Source organism: Pagrus pagrus (genome assembly GCF_965226575.1).
Source record: "Pagrus pagrus genome assembly, chromosome: 16".
NCBI lineage: Eukaryota > Metazoa > Chordata > Actinopteri > Spariformes > Sparidae > Pagrus > Pagrus pagrus.
Window position 1 is genome coordinate 992697 of NC_140200.1, and position 16924 is coordinate 1009620.

General features: G+C 39.3%; 3 protein-coding genes across 5 annotated transcripts in view; 1 reads left to right on the top strand and 2 right to left on the bottom strand.

Moving 5' to 3' along the window:
• LOC311271337 (uncharacterized protein) overlaps nucleotides 1–16924 on the bottom strand; it is a gene marked incomplete at its 3' end in the record, with an annotated part of 304448 nt that overhangs the window by 245659 nt on the left and 41865 nt on the right. The window lies entirely within an intron of this gene.
• On the top strand, nucleotides 706–4867 carry LOC311271221 (uncharacterized protein; the record flags this gene model as incomplete). 2 transcript variants are annotated; one of them, XM_084376811.1, is made up of 5 exons in its annotated part: nucleotides 706–801; nucleotides 1320–1425; nucleotides 2104–2845; nucleotides 3840–4058; nucleotides 4663–4867. In XM_084376811.1, exons 2-5 carry the CDS (start codon nucleotides 1326–1328, stop codon nucleotides 4865–4867), a joined length of 1266 nt encoding a protein of 421 aa, XP_084232937.1. In that variant the 5' UTR covers nucleotides 706–801; nucleotides 1320–1325. The 2 variants fall into 2 exon arrangements, with proteins under 2 accessions (XP_084232937.1, XP_084232938.1); XM_084376812.1 differs by lacking the exon at nucleotides 3840–4058 and having other exon boundaries at nucleotides 718–801.
• On the bottom strand, nucleotides 4870–10819 carry LOC311271207 (G2/M phase-specific E3 ubiquitin-protein ligase-like; the record flags this gene model as incomplete). 2 transcript variants are annotated; one of them, XM_084376781.1, is made up of 13 exons in its annotated part: nucleotides 4870–5205; nucleotides 5297–5511; nucleotides 6386–6558; nucleotides 7448–7632; nucleotides 7729–8039; nucleotides 8128–8211; nucleotides 8399–8457; nucleotides 8643–8676; nucleotides 8775–8830; nucleotides 8925–9010; nucleotides 9958–10267; nucleotides 10370–10491; nucleotides 10660–10819. In XM_084376781.1, 13 exons carry the CDS (start codon nucleotides 10817–10819, stop codon nucleotides 4970–4972), a joined length of 2031 nt encoding a protein of 676 aa, XP_084232907.1. In that variant the 3' UTR covers nucleotides 4870–4969. The 2 variants fall into 2 exon arrangements, with proteins under 2 accessions (XP_084232907.1, XP_084232908.1); XM_084376782.1 differs by lacking the exon at nucleotides 10370–10491 and having other exon boundaries at nucleotides 10660–10798.

Sequence of the window (16924 nt, forward strand, 5' to 3'; positions counted from 1 at the left end):
TAGTAACAGATTATTGCTTATTATGTTATCAGCACAGCCAGGACAGTTTGATCGGAGCTTGCACCAGAAAGAGAAGTAGAGGGTGACAGTATTGGCATACTGTCAGAAGAAAACAACATAATGAGCGAGGGGGGAAACGGCACCCTCCTCCATCAATAGCGTGCTAAGCTCCAAGACAGTGATGTGCAGCGTGAATCTCTGTCACCAATGAGGGATCAGCAATGGAACCCAGACCAACACAATGGCACCCATCCCATATGCCAGGACGGTGTGTTATATATGCCAAGTTTTCATCTGACCTGAAGTAAACTGCTGTCCTTGGTACATTTCATTTGTCTGTGAGAAAACAAATTCTGTACTTGTGAATCTTATCTACGGTGGCCGACAAGGACAAACGCGCAGCAACGGCCAAACGCTGCAAATACACAAGATGCAGACCCAAAGACACACAAAACACATGCAACAACAAAATGCTGCAACGGAAAAATGCTGCAAACAAAGAAACGATGCAGAACCAAAGACGCACAAACACACAAAACAAATGCGATAACAAAATGCTGCAAATACAGAAAAGATGCAAAACCAAAACGACACAAACCCCCAAAACACATGCAATAGAGAAATGCGGCATATTGAGTCAACACAACGGAAGTGTCCACACAACGGAAGTGTCCACACAACGGAAAAGCGCCAGGCCGCTAGGGGGTCCCGACCTCGCGACCTGGACCTATTACTGTATAGACCAGTCTGTATTGTACCTGACGAGAGTGAGCAAAACTTTTACAGAGGCGACATAAAAAGGTACGTGGTTTAAACATTTGGTTGTAATCTTTTACAATAATATAACAATAACAGTTCAAAAAGATTAACAGATTTACGTAGGCCTAACGCTAGCTGATTGTACGTTTTCTGTTTGTTTGTTTTTAGCTTAGCTTAGTTTAGCTAGCTTAGCTTAGCTTAGCTAGCTGAAATAAGCAACACCACTGAGACACTTAATTGATCAGCGAGGGGGAAAATGATTAAGAGGAAGGTGGAGAGAGGTTAAAATTACATGAGAGGAGTCAGAGAAAGGACATTAAAACAACATGGGAAGGTGATGAGGAGAGTTGAAGAACATTAGACATGCTAGAGAAACAAGTAATGGAGTAAAACAAAACGGGGAGTACACATCCATTTACAGAAGAATAGCAGAAAATAAACAGACAAAATATCCTATTCCTTTTGATATAACATCTCTTTATTTAGTGATGATCACTAGATCTGTAATTTTGGATTGAGTTCACTAAATGGATTCACCATATCAATGTCTATCTTTCCAGGCTGCCATGTTTTGCCCTTTCTGTGGCCAAGATCTGGGGATGGTCCTAGTATTCTGTGGCTCATGTGGCAAAAATGTACAGTTCTTGGCACAAGATCAAGACAACAGTAAGTAGTCTTGATTGTATGCATATGTGTTTGTTTGCAGATTATAAAGGTTTGACACACCACACTGTTTGGAATACTAATTAGTTACCACATACAGTATTTTCAGTATGGAGGCCTCCTTTTCTTGACATTTTTTTAATGTAAAATACGACAGGGCTAATGTTTGAGTTCCACTGCTGTGGAATTAACTATGAAGGGAACATGGAAGGACAGTGGCACTTTGTACACTAAATGACTATACATTATAAACTATATCCATGTAAATATTCATGTTCCTACTACCATTAGTGGTAGAGATCTCATATATTGGCACAAAATTAATAAAAGATTGCATTTGAAGGAAAAAATTATGTACACATATGGGTACAGAAAATGTGTATCATACCCTCAATATCAGAAAATTTCAACTTTTTTCCCTAAATCTTGTATATAGGGCCTGTTAATATTAATGTCCATACATGGCTTCTTCCCAATAAACAATAGCTTTTGAGTGTAAAAATTAAAGAATAGCAAGTTCCAAAAACATATGAAAACATAGGATTTGAACAGATATATTATAGGCCTTAGTTTTGGGACCCAACCATTATATAGACTGGATCGCTGCAGACCGGATGATGTGCTGCAGCCTGTCCTTGGTGAAAATGTTTCTTTATCTTTTTCTCCCTTTATGTTTGTTAGGGTCAGCATCGGACAGCCCCACAGAAGAGGATCTGATCAGAAAGTACTTTCATGATGGCTACAGCAATGATGAAATTCTGGACTTCCTGGCGACGACTCACAATGTTAAAATGAGCATTTGCTCTTTAAAGACTAAACTGAACAGTTTGTCATTGTCCAGGCAAAAAAATTACTCTCCTCTTGCTGCTGTACGTGCTGCCATCCAAGAAGAGCTGAAGGGACCAGGCCAGCATTATGGCTACCGTATGATGTGGCAGACATTGTGCCAGAAGTACTCTCTGACAGTGAGAAGGGATGATGTCATGGCGTTGTTGAGAGAGCTTGATCCAGCAGGAGTTCAACTTCGTGCAAGAAGGAGATTTGTGAAAAGAGTTTACAGCTCCCATGGACCAAACCATGTCTGGCATGTTGACGGTTATGACAAACTAAAACCGTATGGCTTGGCCATTAGTGGCTGTATAGATGGTTACTCTCGCAAAGTGCTGTGGTTGGTGTGTGGAGCAAGCAACAATGACCCTGGAGTCATTGCCCAAAACTATCTGCATTGTCTCTCAGAATGTGGGATCATTCCAATGCGGCTTCGCACGGACTGTGGCACTGAAAATGGCACAATGGTGGCAATCCATTGTGCCTTAAGATCATCACACACTGATGGCTTTGCTGGGGCTGCCAGTCATATGTATGGACCGTCAACAGCAAACCAACGAATTGAAAGCTGGTGGTCGTATTTCCGAAAACAGAGGTGTGGTCCTCAACATTTATTTTTACATCCTAGTGCTGATTAAAATGGTCAGGAAATTTCAGTTATTCTGATTACTACTTGTGACTGGACTCTGCATCAGAGGCACAACAAAAACAAAATGTAAAATTTGGTAAATTATTTATATTTCTCAGTGGTGGATGAGGTATCAGATCTTTTACTTCAGTACTAATTACATACTGAAAATACTCAAAGTAAAATTCCTGCATTCAAAACCTTAAAGTATGTAAGTATTGTCAACAAAGCGTACCTTAAGTATCAAAAATAAAAGTACTCATTGTGCAGTAAAATGCTCCCTGTCAGTGGTTTACTATTTTATAGGATGTTTTTGGATTAATATTACTCCACACATTTCTGCACATTGCATTTTAATGCTATAAATGTTTAAGTTTGAGCCTATTTTAAGTACTTTATATGCTGTTAGGTAGTTTAATCTATATATAAGATATTTAGGGTCCTAGTGGAAGTTTTAGGGGTCCTAGTGGAGGTTTTAAAGATCCTGGAGGAAGTTTTAGGAGAGACTAATGTCTTGTGCCCATGATTACTGTAAGATAGACCTCTAAACTTTCTCCAGGATCTCTAAAACTTCCTTTGAGACCTCTAAACCCATCTCCAGGACCTCTAACACTTCATCAGGGACCTCTAAAAGGGGTTTGAGACACCTAGCAATCATGTTGAAGTAGAATCGGCCGACAATGCCACCAAAAAATGAATTAGAATTATAAATGAACACGCAAAGTTGTATGTACCACAATATGGTAAACATTGTGTTTGTAATGCATAAAATACATTTTCAGTGCTTTGCTATGTCAAGAGATTAATTTCTAGACATCCAAACGTACTTAGATTGTGAGATAACCTTTTACCAAAAGCAAAAATAAAGCCGTTTCCTGATTTTGGCATGATTATGACCCTACTATAACATGGAAATGCTTTATCTAATACAAACTACAGCTCTAATTTGAGTTTGTTTCAGGTCTCAGTTCTGGATGGACCTGATGAATGATCTGAGGGAGAGACACCTCTTCAATGGCAATCATGAGCACACATGCCTAGTGCGGTTTGTGTTCATGGATGTGCTACAGAGGCACCTTGATGAATGCAAGGAAAAGTGGAACACGCATACCATCAGACCTGTTAAACAGTCTCGTTGTCCATCTGGCAAGCCAGATGTCATGTACTACCTGCCTCACAGGTTTTAATCAATTAGAGTATCAAATATTTTTATATTTTATTTATCAAATTTACTTCGTTACTGTCTAAAAATTAAATACTGTTGCCTGTTGAGTAGCTTTCAGTCAAAACATTTTTCCCTGACAATCAAAATCCTGTCTTTTATTCATCTTGTCATCCATCACTCAATTTCTACAAATTTTCAGTGTGACAAAAAATTACTTTTTCCAAACTTCAGTCACAAATTACAAATTTTCCAGTTAAATTCACATACAACATAACATTTTGATACCAACACTTCTCACGAGCGCGTTACACAGGATGAACTTAACTTCAGCACAACATAATTATAGCCAGTATTCACTTTGTCAGCAATTTGGTAAAACGGGTGACAGCGTCATGCGCACCCAAGGCTCACTGATATGTGTTGGGAGTGAAGGCTAGTACGATCCCACAGAGGAGCTACCGTGGCACAAATTATTGAAAGTTAAAACCACCTATTAGGCAGCTGGTTTTGCGGTTGTGGCTGATCTGTGTACAGTTGCTGCCCATGTGCCCAGAATTAGTGTACCAGTGAAATCAAAAGTAAATGTCATTTTGAACTGACAAGCATATTTTACTCCCAGGTTTGGTGGAACTGACTGTGGGTTCCCAGTCTCACAGGAGGAACTGGGTGAGTTTATGGCTGAGTCAACCTACAGTCCATGTGGAGATGCCCATCTGCAGGCACACTTTGAGGACCTACAGAGACAGAGTGGTCTGATGCAGCCATCGACCTGGGAGTCCTGTGTGGATAACTACATTAGATTGAAGAACATGGCTGATATATAATGAAATGTGAGTCCAACTTTCACAGAACAAGTTTGAAAATGGAGGTGGCAATTGCTTTAAACATTCAACATCACACCTTGTTTTCTGATACCATCTTTGAAATTAGTAAAGTCCAAAACCAGGAGAGTTTTGTATTCCGAAGTCCATGTCTTTTTGAAACTGATCATAAGTCTTGGACATCGGTATTTTGATTGTATTTGCACAGGTGCTGCTGACTGGGAAGCGAGACGTCCACTGAAAAGTCAGTTTGGGTTGTGGCTGAATTCCAGAGGGAGGCAGTGTGTTCAATCCGGTGGCAAACATCAGGATGTCCTGGAGAGAGAGTCCTGCTTGTCGTTCTGAAAAAAGAAGTACTGGGATTAGCTGCATATTACAATACAACTGAAATAGAAGATCAAGATGATAAAAATTGTTCTAATCAAAATAAACCTTCTGTCTCAAGAAGATAGTCTCTCCAGAATGCCAGTGCTCTGGTTTCTTCATGTCGTCTTGTGCTGCCTTTTTCACTGAGCTGAACCTCAAAGATTTCCTCCAATATCTCAGATGTCAGCTGTTCCACACTTGAGCACATAAAGGGCCTGAATACAGATGGATGCTGCTCCAAAGCATGAATGACGTCCAGTGTTGCAAGCCCATCCTTGAATCTAGAAAACATTCAGAGCAATCAATGTCTCTAAGATGATAACAATGGCAGCTTCTTAAAGGAGCAGCCCCACCACTCATTAACCAAATTTGTTAATAAATTCAGTGTAAAATCTGTCAGCATTTACATGCTTATAACAATTTCAATCTTTTAATTACCAATCATTTAGAGCAAGTAATCTTTCATATTCACCTAGTGGCCGATATTAACTTTTTAAATACCCTGCCAAATGGCTAGCGAATTCTCGAATTTTGCCAGCCATTCAGTAGATTACCCTTTTTTCACTGAGTGAAATAAATCTACTAGCCTCTTGCATATTTAATCAGAATTTGGCTTGTGGCAGGTGTCATTTCGGACCCCGAATTTACCCCTTTGACAAAGACCAAGATGATATATTACATGATGTCAGTAAGTTGAGTGAAGCAAACTCGATTGAAAATTAAATTCTCTCAAAAGTACAGGATTGTCCAGTGAAGAATACACCTGAGATGCAACTGCACTCTTGTAAACCCTCAATCGTCCTAATATCACAATTGGTCATAGCATGCATGATTTTTGGCTTTCTAATAATTCACTTACATCCACCACCTGCAGGCTTTAAGTTGTATGTGTCTAACTTTAATGAGGTGGAGGAGAGCGACAATACATCTGCCAAAAAGCTTTAAAGGAATTCTTTGTCGAAAAAATAGTGACTTAATTCCTTTATTAGCATTTCTTTTAGACCTTCCAAATATGCTTTCTAAGAGGTTGTCATTTTCTGAATCCTTAGGGAAATACCATTCCTTCATTCGTAGCAACATTGCATTAGTATTTTAATTACAATCAAAGAACTGAATGTACATACTGAACTTTGTGAAATTAGGCAGATATATTACCTTTGTATTGCGAAATGGTTGCGGTAAATGATGTACCACTGCATGAAATCCTTTATTATTTTCTTTTTGTTATCCACACTGTCAGGGTACTGAAAGCAACCGGCAGTCTGCAACATGCTGGAATGTCTCTCGATTGACGCGTGTAGTTCATTCAATGTAGCTGCGTTGGATATCTAGGGTAGAGAACAATCTCCATAAACATAAAGCAATATGCTGGGACACTCCCATATGACAGAGGATGTAAGTACTTTATCAAAAAAAAACCTCTATATACTTTAGCAGATTTTTTATCCTTCAAAATAGAATTGTCATTTATAATGACATTTTTTATTGTAACAAAACATGTTTAGACAATACTAAGTTAAAAAAATGTTGCATTTCATTGTTCCACAGTTAGGCCAACCTGAAGTTGCAATCAAAGATCAAAGGAGCATCAAAACCATCAAAAAACATACATCAACATAACACAGCCATGACATTTTCCAATCAGGTTTTAGAGCTATTTATTTTTTTGTCCCTGTTATTATGGTTCAAATGGGAGAGCTGCTGAGATAGAACAACTTTTTCAAGGACTTTGGATATACTTGGGAATTTAGAAATAGGTTGAATTTTTTTTTAACTGTGGGGTCATGGTTGGGTTTTTTAAGAGAGGATTAACTGATTAACATATCTATATATATCTATATCTATATATTTGTATGTGTGTGTGTGTATATATATATATATATATATACACACACATATACACAAACATAACATGTGACAAGTTAGCTGCATGTTTTGCAGTACAGTATGTCAGTGGTTCTCAAACTTGGTTCTGGAGAGCCACTGTGCAGCATGTTTCATGTGGTTCCCTGCTCCAACACACCTAATTCAAATGATTGGATCATAATCAGGCTTCTGCAGAACTTTATTATGAGATGATCATTTGCATCAGCTGTGCTGGAGCAGGGAAACACATAAAACGTGCAGCACAGTGATTCTCAAGAACCAAGATTGAGAACCACCACAGTATACTGTGGTGGTGAAACTAAATTAGCTTTGTTAATAATGCCAACCTACCTCAAGCAGGCAAGCTCTCATGGTGTCGTCAGTTATATCTTCAATCTTTGCTTCAGTGTCATTGTTTGTTCTTCCTGTGAGGTGCTGGTAGAGCATCTCTGTCAGGAAGCGAGGACCTGGACCACCATGAACTATAGAGGTTGCAATCATCGTCCCAGCTTGAAAGTACTCATCATCTCTTGCAGCTGTTGATATTTTTTGTCCAATTAGTACCACATTAACCAACAGTTACCACATTCTCATGAAAAATTCTAAAACATCCCTCTAAATAACATCATTACCTGCACTGTCAAACGTGAGATATTTCCTGTCCTCTGGGCCATCAAAGATTCTTCGGGTTCTCAGTGAGTTCATTAGGAGGGTCAGGAACTCCCGCTTGGGACCACCATTGTCCAGTCCATCCTCAGCTCGCCCCTCATCATCCGTGAATTTAACCAAGATCTCATGAGAGGGGTCAAATGAAGCACGTCTGAAGCCACGGATTGCTCCGTCCCACACATTGGCTCTGTTAATATTGAATCTGCTGTACAATGTTTTGTTTGTCTTTGCAGAGAGTTCTGAGACAATGTCAGCAGCAGTCAAGTCCTCTGTGCTGTTAAAGAAGAAGCGGTGTACTATAATTTCAAAAAATTAAGCCACAAATAAGATTCAGAGAGATACTAATTAGTAGGAATTCATACCTTTCCTCTGCAAAGAGCTCCATGTGTTCTTCTGGCTCTGACTCGCTGTCGATAACAACTGGTGCATACACATTTGTGTAGTTGCTGCAGTAAGGGGACAGTTGAGTAAATATTTTCAAATACTTAATATGCGGTTCAAATTTAATCTACAAAAGGATGGCAATCTTCCTCTCATTTCTTTGCTGAAAAACAAATTTCCAGCACGTTTGACCTATTCCTGCACACTGTTTGTAAACATTTAACAAAGGTTGTAACTGTCAATACAGCATACCGGTAGAAATTGTTCTGGGCAGATTTGACCTGTTCCTGGACTTTGGTTTGTCCTCCATCCTAGTTTTACCGAAGAAATTACAGCAGTTAATTTAATGACAGTGCCATTGGCTTAGCAAACAAGATAATACACATCACATGTTGGTTGGCTTGGTGAACCTATGAAAATATTTACAGGCATTTTATGATTTCATGTTCACATATTGAACACTACAAGGTATGAATTTTTAAATAATAAATCTTACTTGATCAGGCGCTGGTTGTGGGCGTCTAGAAGGTCTGGAAATACCAAAAAACAAATTAATTTAAGTGCTGTACTGTCAATACATTACGCTTCTTGTGCAACAGGATATCATGTCGACAGTGTTGTATTTTACCCAGGCAAAATGTGCTCCATTTTTGGTGTGCTCACTTTATCTGGATCATCCCAAACCTGTATACAACACACAAATGACAGATTTGATCAAATGAAAATGTTATCAATTCACTTGGCTTAGAGAGAAATGCCATGATAGATGCAAACTGACCACGGTGTCAGAAAGTGGACTGTCTCCAGATGGCAAATTAATATGGACCACACTGTCATCATCACTTGAAGACTGTCCACTGCAACCTTTGAAAAACAATAATTGTCATGATTACTATGGGTATAAAGATGAATTTCATTAATCTCCCCAATTTTACCTGTAATTAAATGTTTTTTTGAATCCTTAAATCTTACATTTCCATCAATCATAAATGTTAAAATTAAAACTCACTATGTACATTTGGTGAAATGGTAGAAGCACGTGGTAACTGCACACTACAGTGTTCACCTCTGCCACCAGTCAAGGTTATTATAGTTAAGTAAAACTAAACTAAAAACTAAAACTAGGTGTGAAAAAAACATTTGAGTTAACTGAAATTTAAAAAAAAAACTAGACTTTAAAAAAAAGGATAACTGAAATGGTATTGTGTGCTTACAAAACTAACTTAAATAAAGTAAAAATTCATGGAAAATGTCTTTAGTTTTAGTCTTTGTCAATTTGGTGAAATTTGTCTACACATCAAGCATGAGGAGGAGTTGGCGCTTATGTTTATTGAAACTAGGATGTCTACATGAGTCAATTAACTTCACAAAGTGTATTGTATTTTAATACCTATTCTGAACTTCTTAAATCTTACCCCTGACAAATACCCCCATATTATAATTGTTTTAAAAACTAAATCTAATACTGAAACTAATAAAAACTAAACTATAACTTAACATTTTTAAACAATAAAAACTAAACTGAAACAAGCAAACCCACTATGGAAACTCACTGAAACTTTACTAAATTTAGAACAAAAATTAAAAACGAAATACAAACTAATGAAAAATACAAAACTATAATAACTCTGCCACCGTCATACCAGAACATTTGACAACACACATGTAAAACCAGACAGTGTAACAGATCATGGGTGGAATTTATCTTGTACAGAACATCAGATGTAGATTGAAAAATCTGTGATATTTAAATCTAGCATATAATAGAGTGGAGCTTAATACAAGGTGGAAGATGTGTCAGAAGCACTTACAAATGTTTTCAAAGTCCTCAACAGTACAAATGTATAATGTTAATCTTTGGTAGGACTTTCCAATTGCCTCCTTGTATTTCTGCACTGTGAAAGGGGTGTCTGTTCCTGGGATGTTTTTTACTTCCTTGGCATCAGGATACAACAAAACATGGGCACGATCTTCCATATCCTGGTTGAAATCTTTCTGCTTCTTTACAGCGGCAGCGAGCACTTGTTCAGATGACCATTGAGGTTGAATATCAAGGGGAAGTGCCTTCCCTCTCACGGGTTTAAGGGTGTCACCTTTCATCCTCATAACTCCAACATAAATCTAAAGAAAGAAAAGAAAATTAACATAATAAAATTATATTAATTGTTATTGTCTGTCATTTTAGTGTACGAGTCTACATTGGTCACTTGTGCGTGAGCATACCTTCACTATTTGCTGTTTCTGTTCCTTCCTAGAGTTCTGACGTGTCTTTGAAAAGAATGTCTTTCTCTCCCTCTCTTTGCTTTCCCTAAATATATTAAAGGACTCTAGAACTGAGATCCCTACTACAAGAAAAAATAAAATCAGACATTAGTAACTTATTATTAAAATCTCACTAGGAGTCTCATCATTTTTTCCTGCATGGCCTTTTAGGACACCTTGTTAGTTGTTGAACTAGGCAGGCTACATAGTGCTGAGATGTATTTAATACAAGAACATATTTGTCTATTTACCTGCACTAGTGCTTGGCTGTGCATTAGGTTGTGCACTGGTGGTGGGCATCTCCTCAGGGACTTTGTTTGCCACATCTTTTAGAAATCTGATGTTTCTGCCACACAGGCAACAAAAGCCAGGGGAAGCTGTCAGGGCAGATCCACAGAATGGACAAAACATCTATAGGGGAAATGAGGACAGTTTGCTAAGTCGTTGAGGTTATGTTTTTATGAAGTTTTTAAATAAGTTTTTTTTTTTTTTATCAATTTTCGGTTAATTATATGGGTTTTTACTGTGTTATATGTGTTTTGGTCTCCTTTTAACCTCTCTCCACCTTCCTCTTATTCATTTTCCCCCTCGCTGATCAATTAAGTGTCTCAGTGGTGTTGCTTATTTCAGCTAGCTAAGCTAAGCTAAGCTAGCTAAACTAAGCTAAGCTAAAAACAAACAAACAGAAAACGTACAATCAGCTAGCGTTAGGCCTACGTAAATCTGTTAATCTTTTTGAACTGTTATTGTTATATTATTGTAAAAGATTACAACCAAATGTTTAAACCACGTACCTTTTTATGTCGCCTCTGTAAAAGTTTTGCTCACTCTCGTCAGGTACAATACAGACTGGTCTATACAGTAATAGGTCCAGGTCGCGAGGTCGGGACCCCCTAGCGGCCTGGCGCTTTTCCGTTGTGTGGACACTTCCGTTGTGTTGACTCAATATGCCGCATTTCTCTATTGCATGTGTTTTGGGGGTTTGTGTCGTTTTGGTTTTGCATCTTTTCTGTATTTGCAGCATTTTGTTATCGCATTTGTTTTGTGTGTTTGTGCGTCTTTGGTTCTGCATCGTTTCTTTGTTTGCAGCATTTTTCCGTTGCAGCATTTTGTTGTTGCATGTGTTTTGTGTGTCTTTGGGTCTGCATCTTGTGTATTTGCAGCGTTTGGCCGTTGCTGCGCGTTTGTCCTTGTCGGCCACCGTACTTATCAGCTCAAAGCAGGTTTATTTTTGATTGTGCTCAGTGCCATCTAATATTCCTCCCTTGCTCGTGTTCTGATATGTTTTTCCGACAAATGTTCAAACGTGCCACTGTTATTTGCTTCTTGGTCAGACTCACCAAGTACACGCCTGTGTACTGAGCTCTGTCCTATCAGCTGAAACAGATTGACTCTATTATTCTGTTAAATCTTTTAGTTGGTCTACCTTTCATTTGTTCACTTCTCTACACGGAAATACAATAATTTAGTAATGAAGTTGACAACGACTCGTTTCATCACAACAAAATGAATCCCAAAGAGATGAAGTAGATATAGAAACAATATGAACTGAAGGTGTTGGTGTCTCACAGAGGACACATTTCAGCAGTGGTCTTCAGTCAATACTGTGTTTGTGTCCACAAGAGGAGACTCTTCCTCCTACACTGAACACAGAGACACTGAGGAACCGAAGTCCAAGAACCCAAACCCAGGATAAAGAGGTTCAGTGAATGTGGTGTTGAAGGTGTGGAGGTGGATCAGTTTACCAGAGGAGACTTTGTAGAAGGACAGAGTGCCAGCAGGACAGTCCACATACACTGCTACTCTACCAGAGGAGGAGGAGAGAGGGAGGACTGTTTGTCTGTTATTGTGCAAGACAGAGAAACCATGATCATCAGAGCAGAACAGACTCAAGGACTGATCATTTTTTCCAAACACACAGTCTGTTCTGATTCCTCTCCTGGTGATTTCTCTGTAAGTCACTGCTATATAAACCCATCCTCTCCACTCAACCTCCCAGTAACAGCGACCAGTCAGACCAGTGCTACACAGCAGCTGAGACCAGGGGTCAAATCTCTCTGGATGATCAGGATATGGCTGCTCCTCTCTCACATATGTCACCTTCTTGTTGTTGTCAGACAGTTTGAGGTTTCTGTTCACTGTGTTTGTGTCCACTGTGAGTTCACAGAGATCTGATGGAGAGAAAAAGACACAACACAGCAGCAGGTTATCAGCTAATACAACTGTTGGGTTGTTTATTTATTAATGAGTTGATCATTTCTATTAATTTATAGATTGTTTAAATATTACTAGGAGACTGTATCTTATTGCAGATACAGATTGTTAACACTGAGGATGGTACATATGTTGAGCCATCTATTGTTTGTCGGGTTTGAATAAACAAATATCACAATTATTGATGATATTGATTGTGATAACCACTTCGGCCGGCCAAACAACGCCCCCTAGCTGTGATATTATCACAGTATATCACAGCCTGTCATGAGCTATTGCTTTCATATTGTAAATATGATTTTAAAGACGACTTGACTGTGTGCTGTTGTGTTCTCATGAATCAAACTGGATCCACACTCACACTTCTTCAGACCAGGTTTCAGTCTCTGTTCTCCACCATGGTCCAGCCTGGAAGAAGAAACACAGTCAGAGCAGCTTATTAAACTTTATTGATCCCCAGAGGAGAAATTCAGGAATCACAGCAGCACAAGGACAGAAATGAGTCCAGATAAACAGAGAAAAGAAACAAACAATTAACAGAATATAAAATAAAACAATGAATAAAATTGAAACTATACAAGAAGATTTGGACTCAAAATGCAAAATTACAGGCAGTAAAGGAAAACATACAACTATGTTGTCGAACTAATAGAGAAACTGTTTTCTGTCGTCTGCTCTAGTGAAGTCGGCTCGTTCAAGCAGACTATCTGCTGTAATTCAGTCGTGTCTGTATGAAGCAGAACAAACTGAAGTTCCTGTAAACTCGCTGGCTGTTCACCATAGCAGTTCGTTCTCTACCTTGTTGGTGATCGACCTCACACCCGAGAGTCTTTTTTCTGTCCCTTTTGCTCCCCATGCCAACAAATCTGTACAAATTGCTCTTCAGTTCCTCTGTTTTCTGTTTGTAGTGTGTCATCCAAGGCACTACTCTCTTGCTCTGGGGACAGCATTGCCTCATATCTTGTGGTATGTGTACAGAAACAACTCCAGGTCCATGCCGGTAGTAAAGTAATAATATGTATTTCTAAGCGCTGTATCATAGGCAACTGGACTTGTTTCAGTTTCTTGAAGCAGTTTCACCTCTCATCCAAGAGGCTTCTTCAGTTCTAACTAGCTAGAGGGGAGATGCAGGCTTTTAAACTCTGTGTGGGAGTGTCCTTACAGAGTCGTTGAGGACACGTGTGAGCTATGAGTTTCAGAGGCGTAAGGGCCACTTGCAGGTCATTGACCCAAGCGACCTTCATGTGAGTTGCTAGGGCTAGGTGAGCCCAGGTGTAAATAGCTGTTAAGCTGTCTGGGGAGGGAACTCAGTACAGCATTGTAGGTGGGTGATAAGTAATGTCGTAGGCCATCTCCTATGCTAAAAGACGGCCGTTTCGGTTTGACATAGATGGAGTCTTAAAAACCATCTGTCTTCACTGGCCAAGATATTTATATTGTATGTTTAACAGAGAAACAGTGTGTGAGCTCTCGTACCTGAGAGTTTCCAGTCTCCAGTCTGGATCATCGAGTCCAGCAGTCAGCATCTTCACTCCTGAGTCTCCTGGATGATTGTAGCTCAGGTCAAGCTCTCTCAGATGGGAGGGGTTGGAGTTCAGAGCTGAGGCCAGAGAAGTACAGCCTTCCTCTGTGATCAGACAGCCTGACAGTCTGGAAATAGAAAATGGTTGACAACCGTTTAAGAAACTGCAGGAACCTGTTCTAGAGAGATGCTGATATATAGACATAAATCAATCAAGAATCGGACTAATGGCCCACTGAGAGAAGGCAGGTGACTAAGCCCCAGGAAAATCCTTTATTTTTGCAAAACTATAAACTTCAAAGCTGCTTCCATTACGACCAAATTGATGCAGGATCTATTGAAAAACCTAGTGTCATGCTCTTTTCAAAAAAGTTGATGCGAGTGGAAAGAAGAAGTGAATTGCCACAGCGGAGAAAACACAAAAGATCACTGAGGATAACCAGTGCCCTCGAGGACGCGATAACTCAAAAAATTGCCACTATGATCAAGGGGAAGTTTAATTACTTCACTTAAACTTTGGAGAAACTTCCTGAGTGCCTTTAAAATCATTCCATATGAATAGATGAAGCCAAAACATGCATTTCCAGTGCTGAGGATTAGGGATGGACAATGATTTTCGATTATTCGACTAGTCGTTAATTCATAAATAATCGATTAGTAAATCATGTCTGAAAAAAAATATTCCTTTGTTTGACTGGTGCCTGCCGCACGGGAGCAGTATAGCATTTGATCACTGTGTGATGAGCTGACGTTAGATGCCACCGTAGAAGAAGAAACAAGCAGGAGCCATGGAGAGAGTGCTGCAGCCGTCCAAAAGTTCAGTGTGGAACTATTTCAAAAAAACAAGTCGAAAAATAATCGATTAGTTCCCTGTGATTATCGAATTGTAGTTCTGCTTGAAATGCCCATCCCTACTGAGGATCTGACAAGTGAAATACAAGGCAGTCTCAGTGAATGGCAAGTAAAGTTAACAGCTGCGGAAAAGAACATTGAGCAGCTCATTGCAAAGCTGATCGAAATGGATGGACGTGGATGCAGGAATAATATTAGAATTTACGGATTAAGTGAGAAGACGGAAGGTGAGGATCTAGTGTGCTTCTTTGAATTCTGGGGGACAAAGAAATGAGACGCCTCGGGTGTTTGTTATCAAGCTCCATAACTATACTGACAAGGCCAAAGTTTTGGGGTTAGAGAAATTGTCTGGTGACTGGTATAATCCTGTGTTTTTTTGGTGAGGATAGCCTGGGTTTGTGGTTTTTTGTTCTTTTTTTGCAGACTGCTCTTTGTTAAACTTCTATTGGTATTAAATGTATTATGGAAACATTTCCACTGCTATGCGGACGACACTCAGCTGTATGTGCCCATCAAAGCTGATGATAAATCTCAAATCACCAAATTGGAGACCTGCCTGTGTGCAATGAAGAACTGGATGTCAGAAAATGTCCTGCTCCTAAATTCGGATAAAACTGAGATGCTGGTCATTGCTCCCCCTCGACAGAGACACCACTGATCACGTGACAGTAACTCTCGACAATTGTGTTATTTCTCAAAGTTCAACTGTTAAGAATTTAGTGGTTACTTTTGACTCTAGCCTCTCTTTCGATCAGCACATAAAAGAAATGACCAAGATCGCTTTTTACCACCTGCACAATATAGCCAAGTTTAGGTCCTTCCTGTCCACAGCTGACGCAGAGATCTTGATTCATGCCTTCATTTCGTCCAGGCTGGATTACTGCAATGCCTTATTTTCAGGTCTTCCACGTGAAAGCACTAAAAGTCTTCAGATGGCTCAAAATGCTGCAGCTAGAGTCTTAACACGTACAAGAAAATTTGATCATATTACACCAATCCTAGCCTCACTGCACTGGCTCCCAATACATATAAGATCAGACTTTAAAGCAACACTAGGTAGTTGGACTCATTACTACCCCCGGCTGGATGGAAAAGGGCAATTATCTGTTACTAGTGTCGTAAATACTTTCACTTTATGAACATCCCTGGGGAAAATGAATACAAGTGAATTTGTTGACAGAGCCGGCGAATCACGAAGCCTCATTTGGAAACATCAAAAACATGAAACCTCAATCGAGTGCCAACAACAAGCTAGATTCAGAGATAGCCGTTGGTAGTTTGTTAGCATATAGGCTGCACAGCACATTAGCATGCTAGAATTATTATCATACCGAGTTGGTTTTAGTGATTGCACCAACTAAGTTACTTCCAAAACACTACGTTTTCAGGAGTTACTGAATACAATCGCAAGTTGACGTTGTGTTCGGCGTAATAACTACAACCAACTCGGTATGACAACAGTAAGTAGCATGCTAATGTTACCTCCTGATCACACTGTTCAACAATTATGTTGATTATCTGCATGAACTAAGGAATCTGCAACTTTTCAAGACAAGACGTTCGTAGTGTTTTAGTAACTCATCGTTTACAGTCACTACATGAAAACGTGCAAGCTATCGAAACTGACAGCATTAGCTTATCTCCCGGCTTTATTACGGTTATAAACTGTGGACAAATAGTGCCCCAATGAACACCACATAACAACAAATCAACTCAAAGTAAAAGTCGGTAAGATAATAAATATGTATATATGTAATATATGACTTACAGATCTTATTATACCGTATACTCCAACTCGTGCATTACACTCTCAAAATTCAGGGCTCCTGATGGTTCCCAGGGTTAAGAAGAAGTCAGCTGGCTGCAGGGCTTTCTCCTATTGGGCCCCCTTCCTCTGGAATAACCTCCCAGCTGATATTAGACAATCT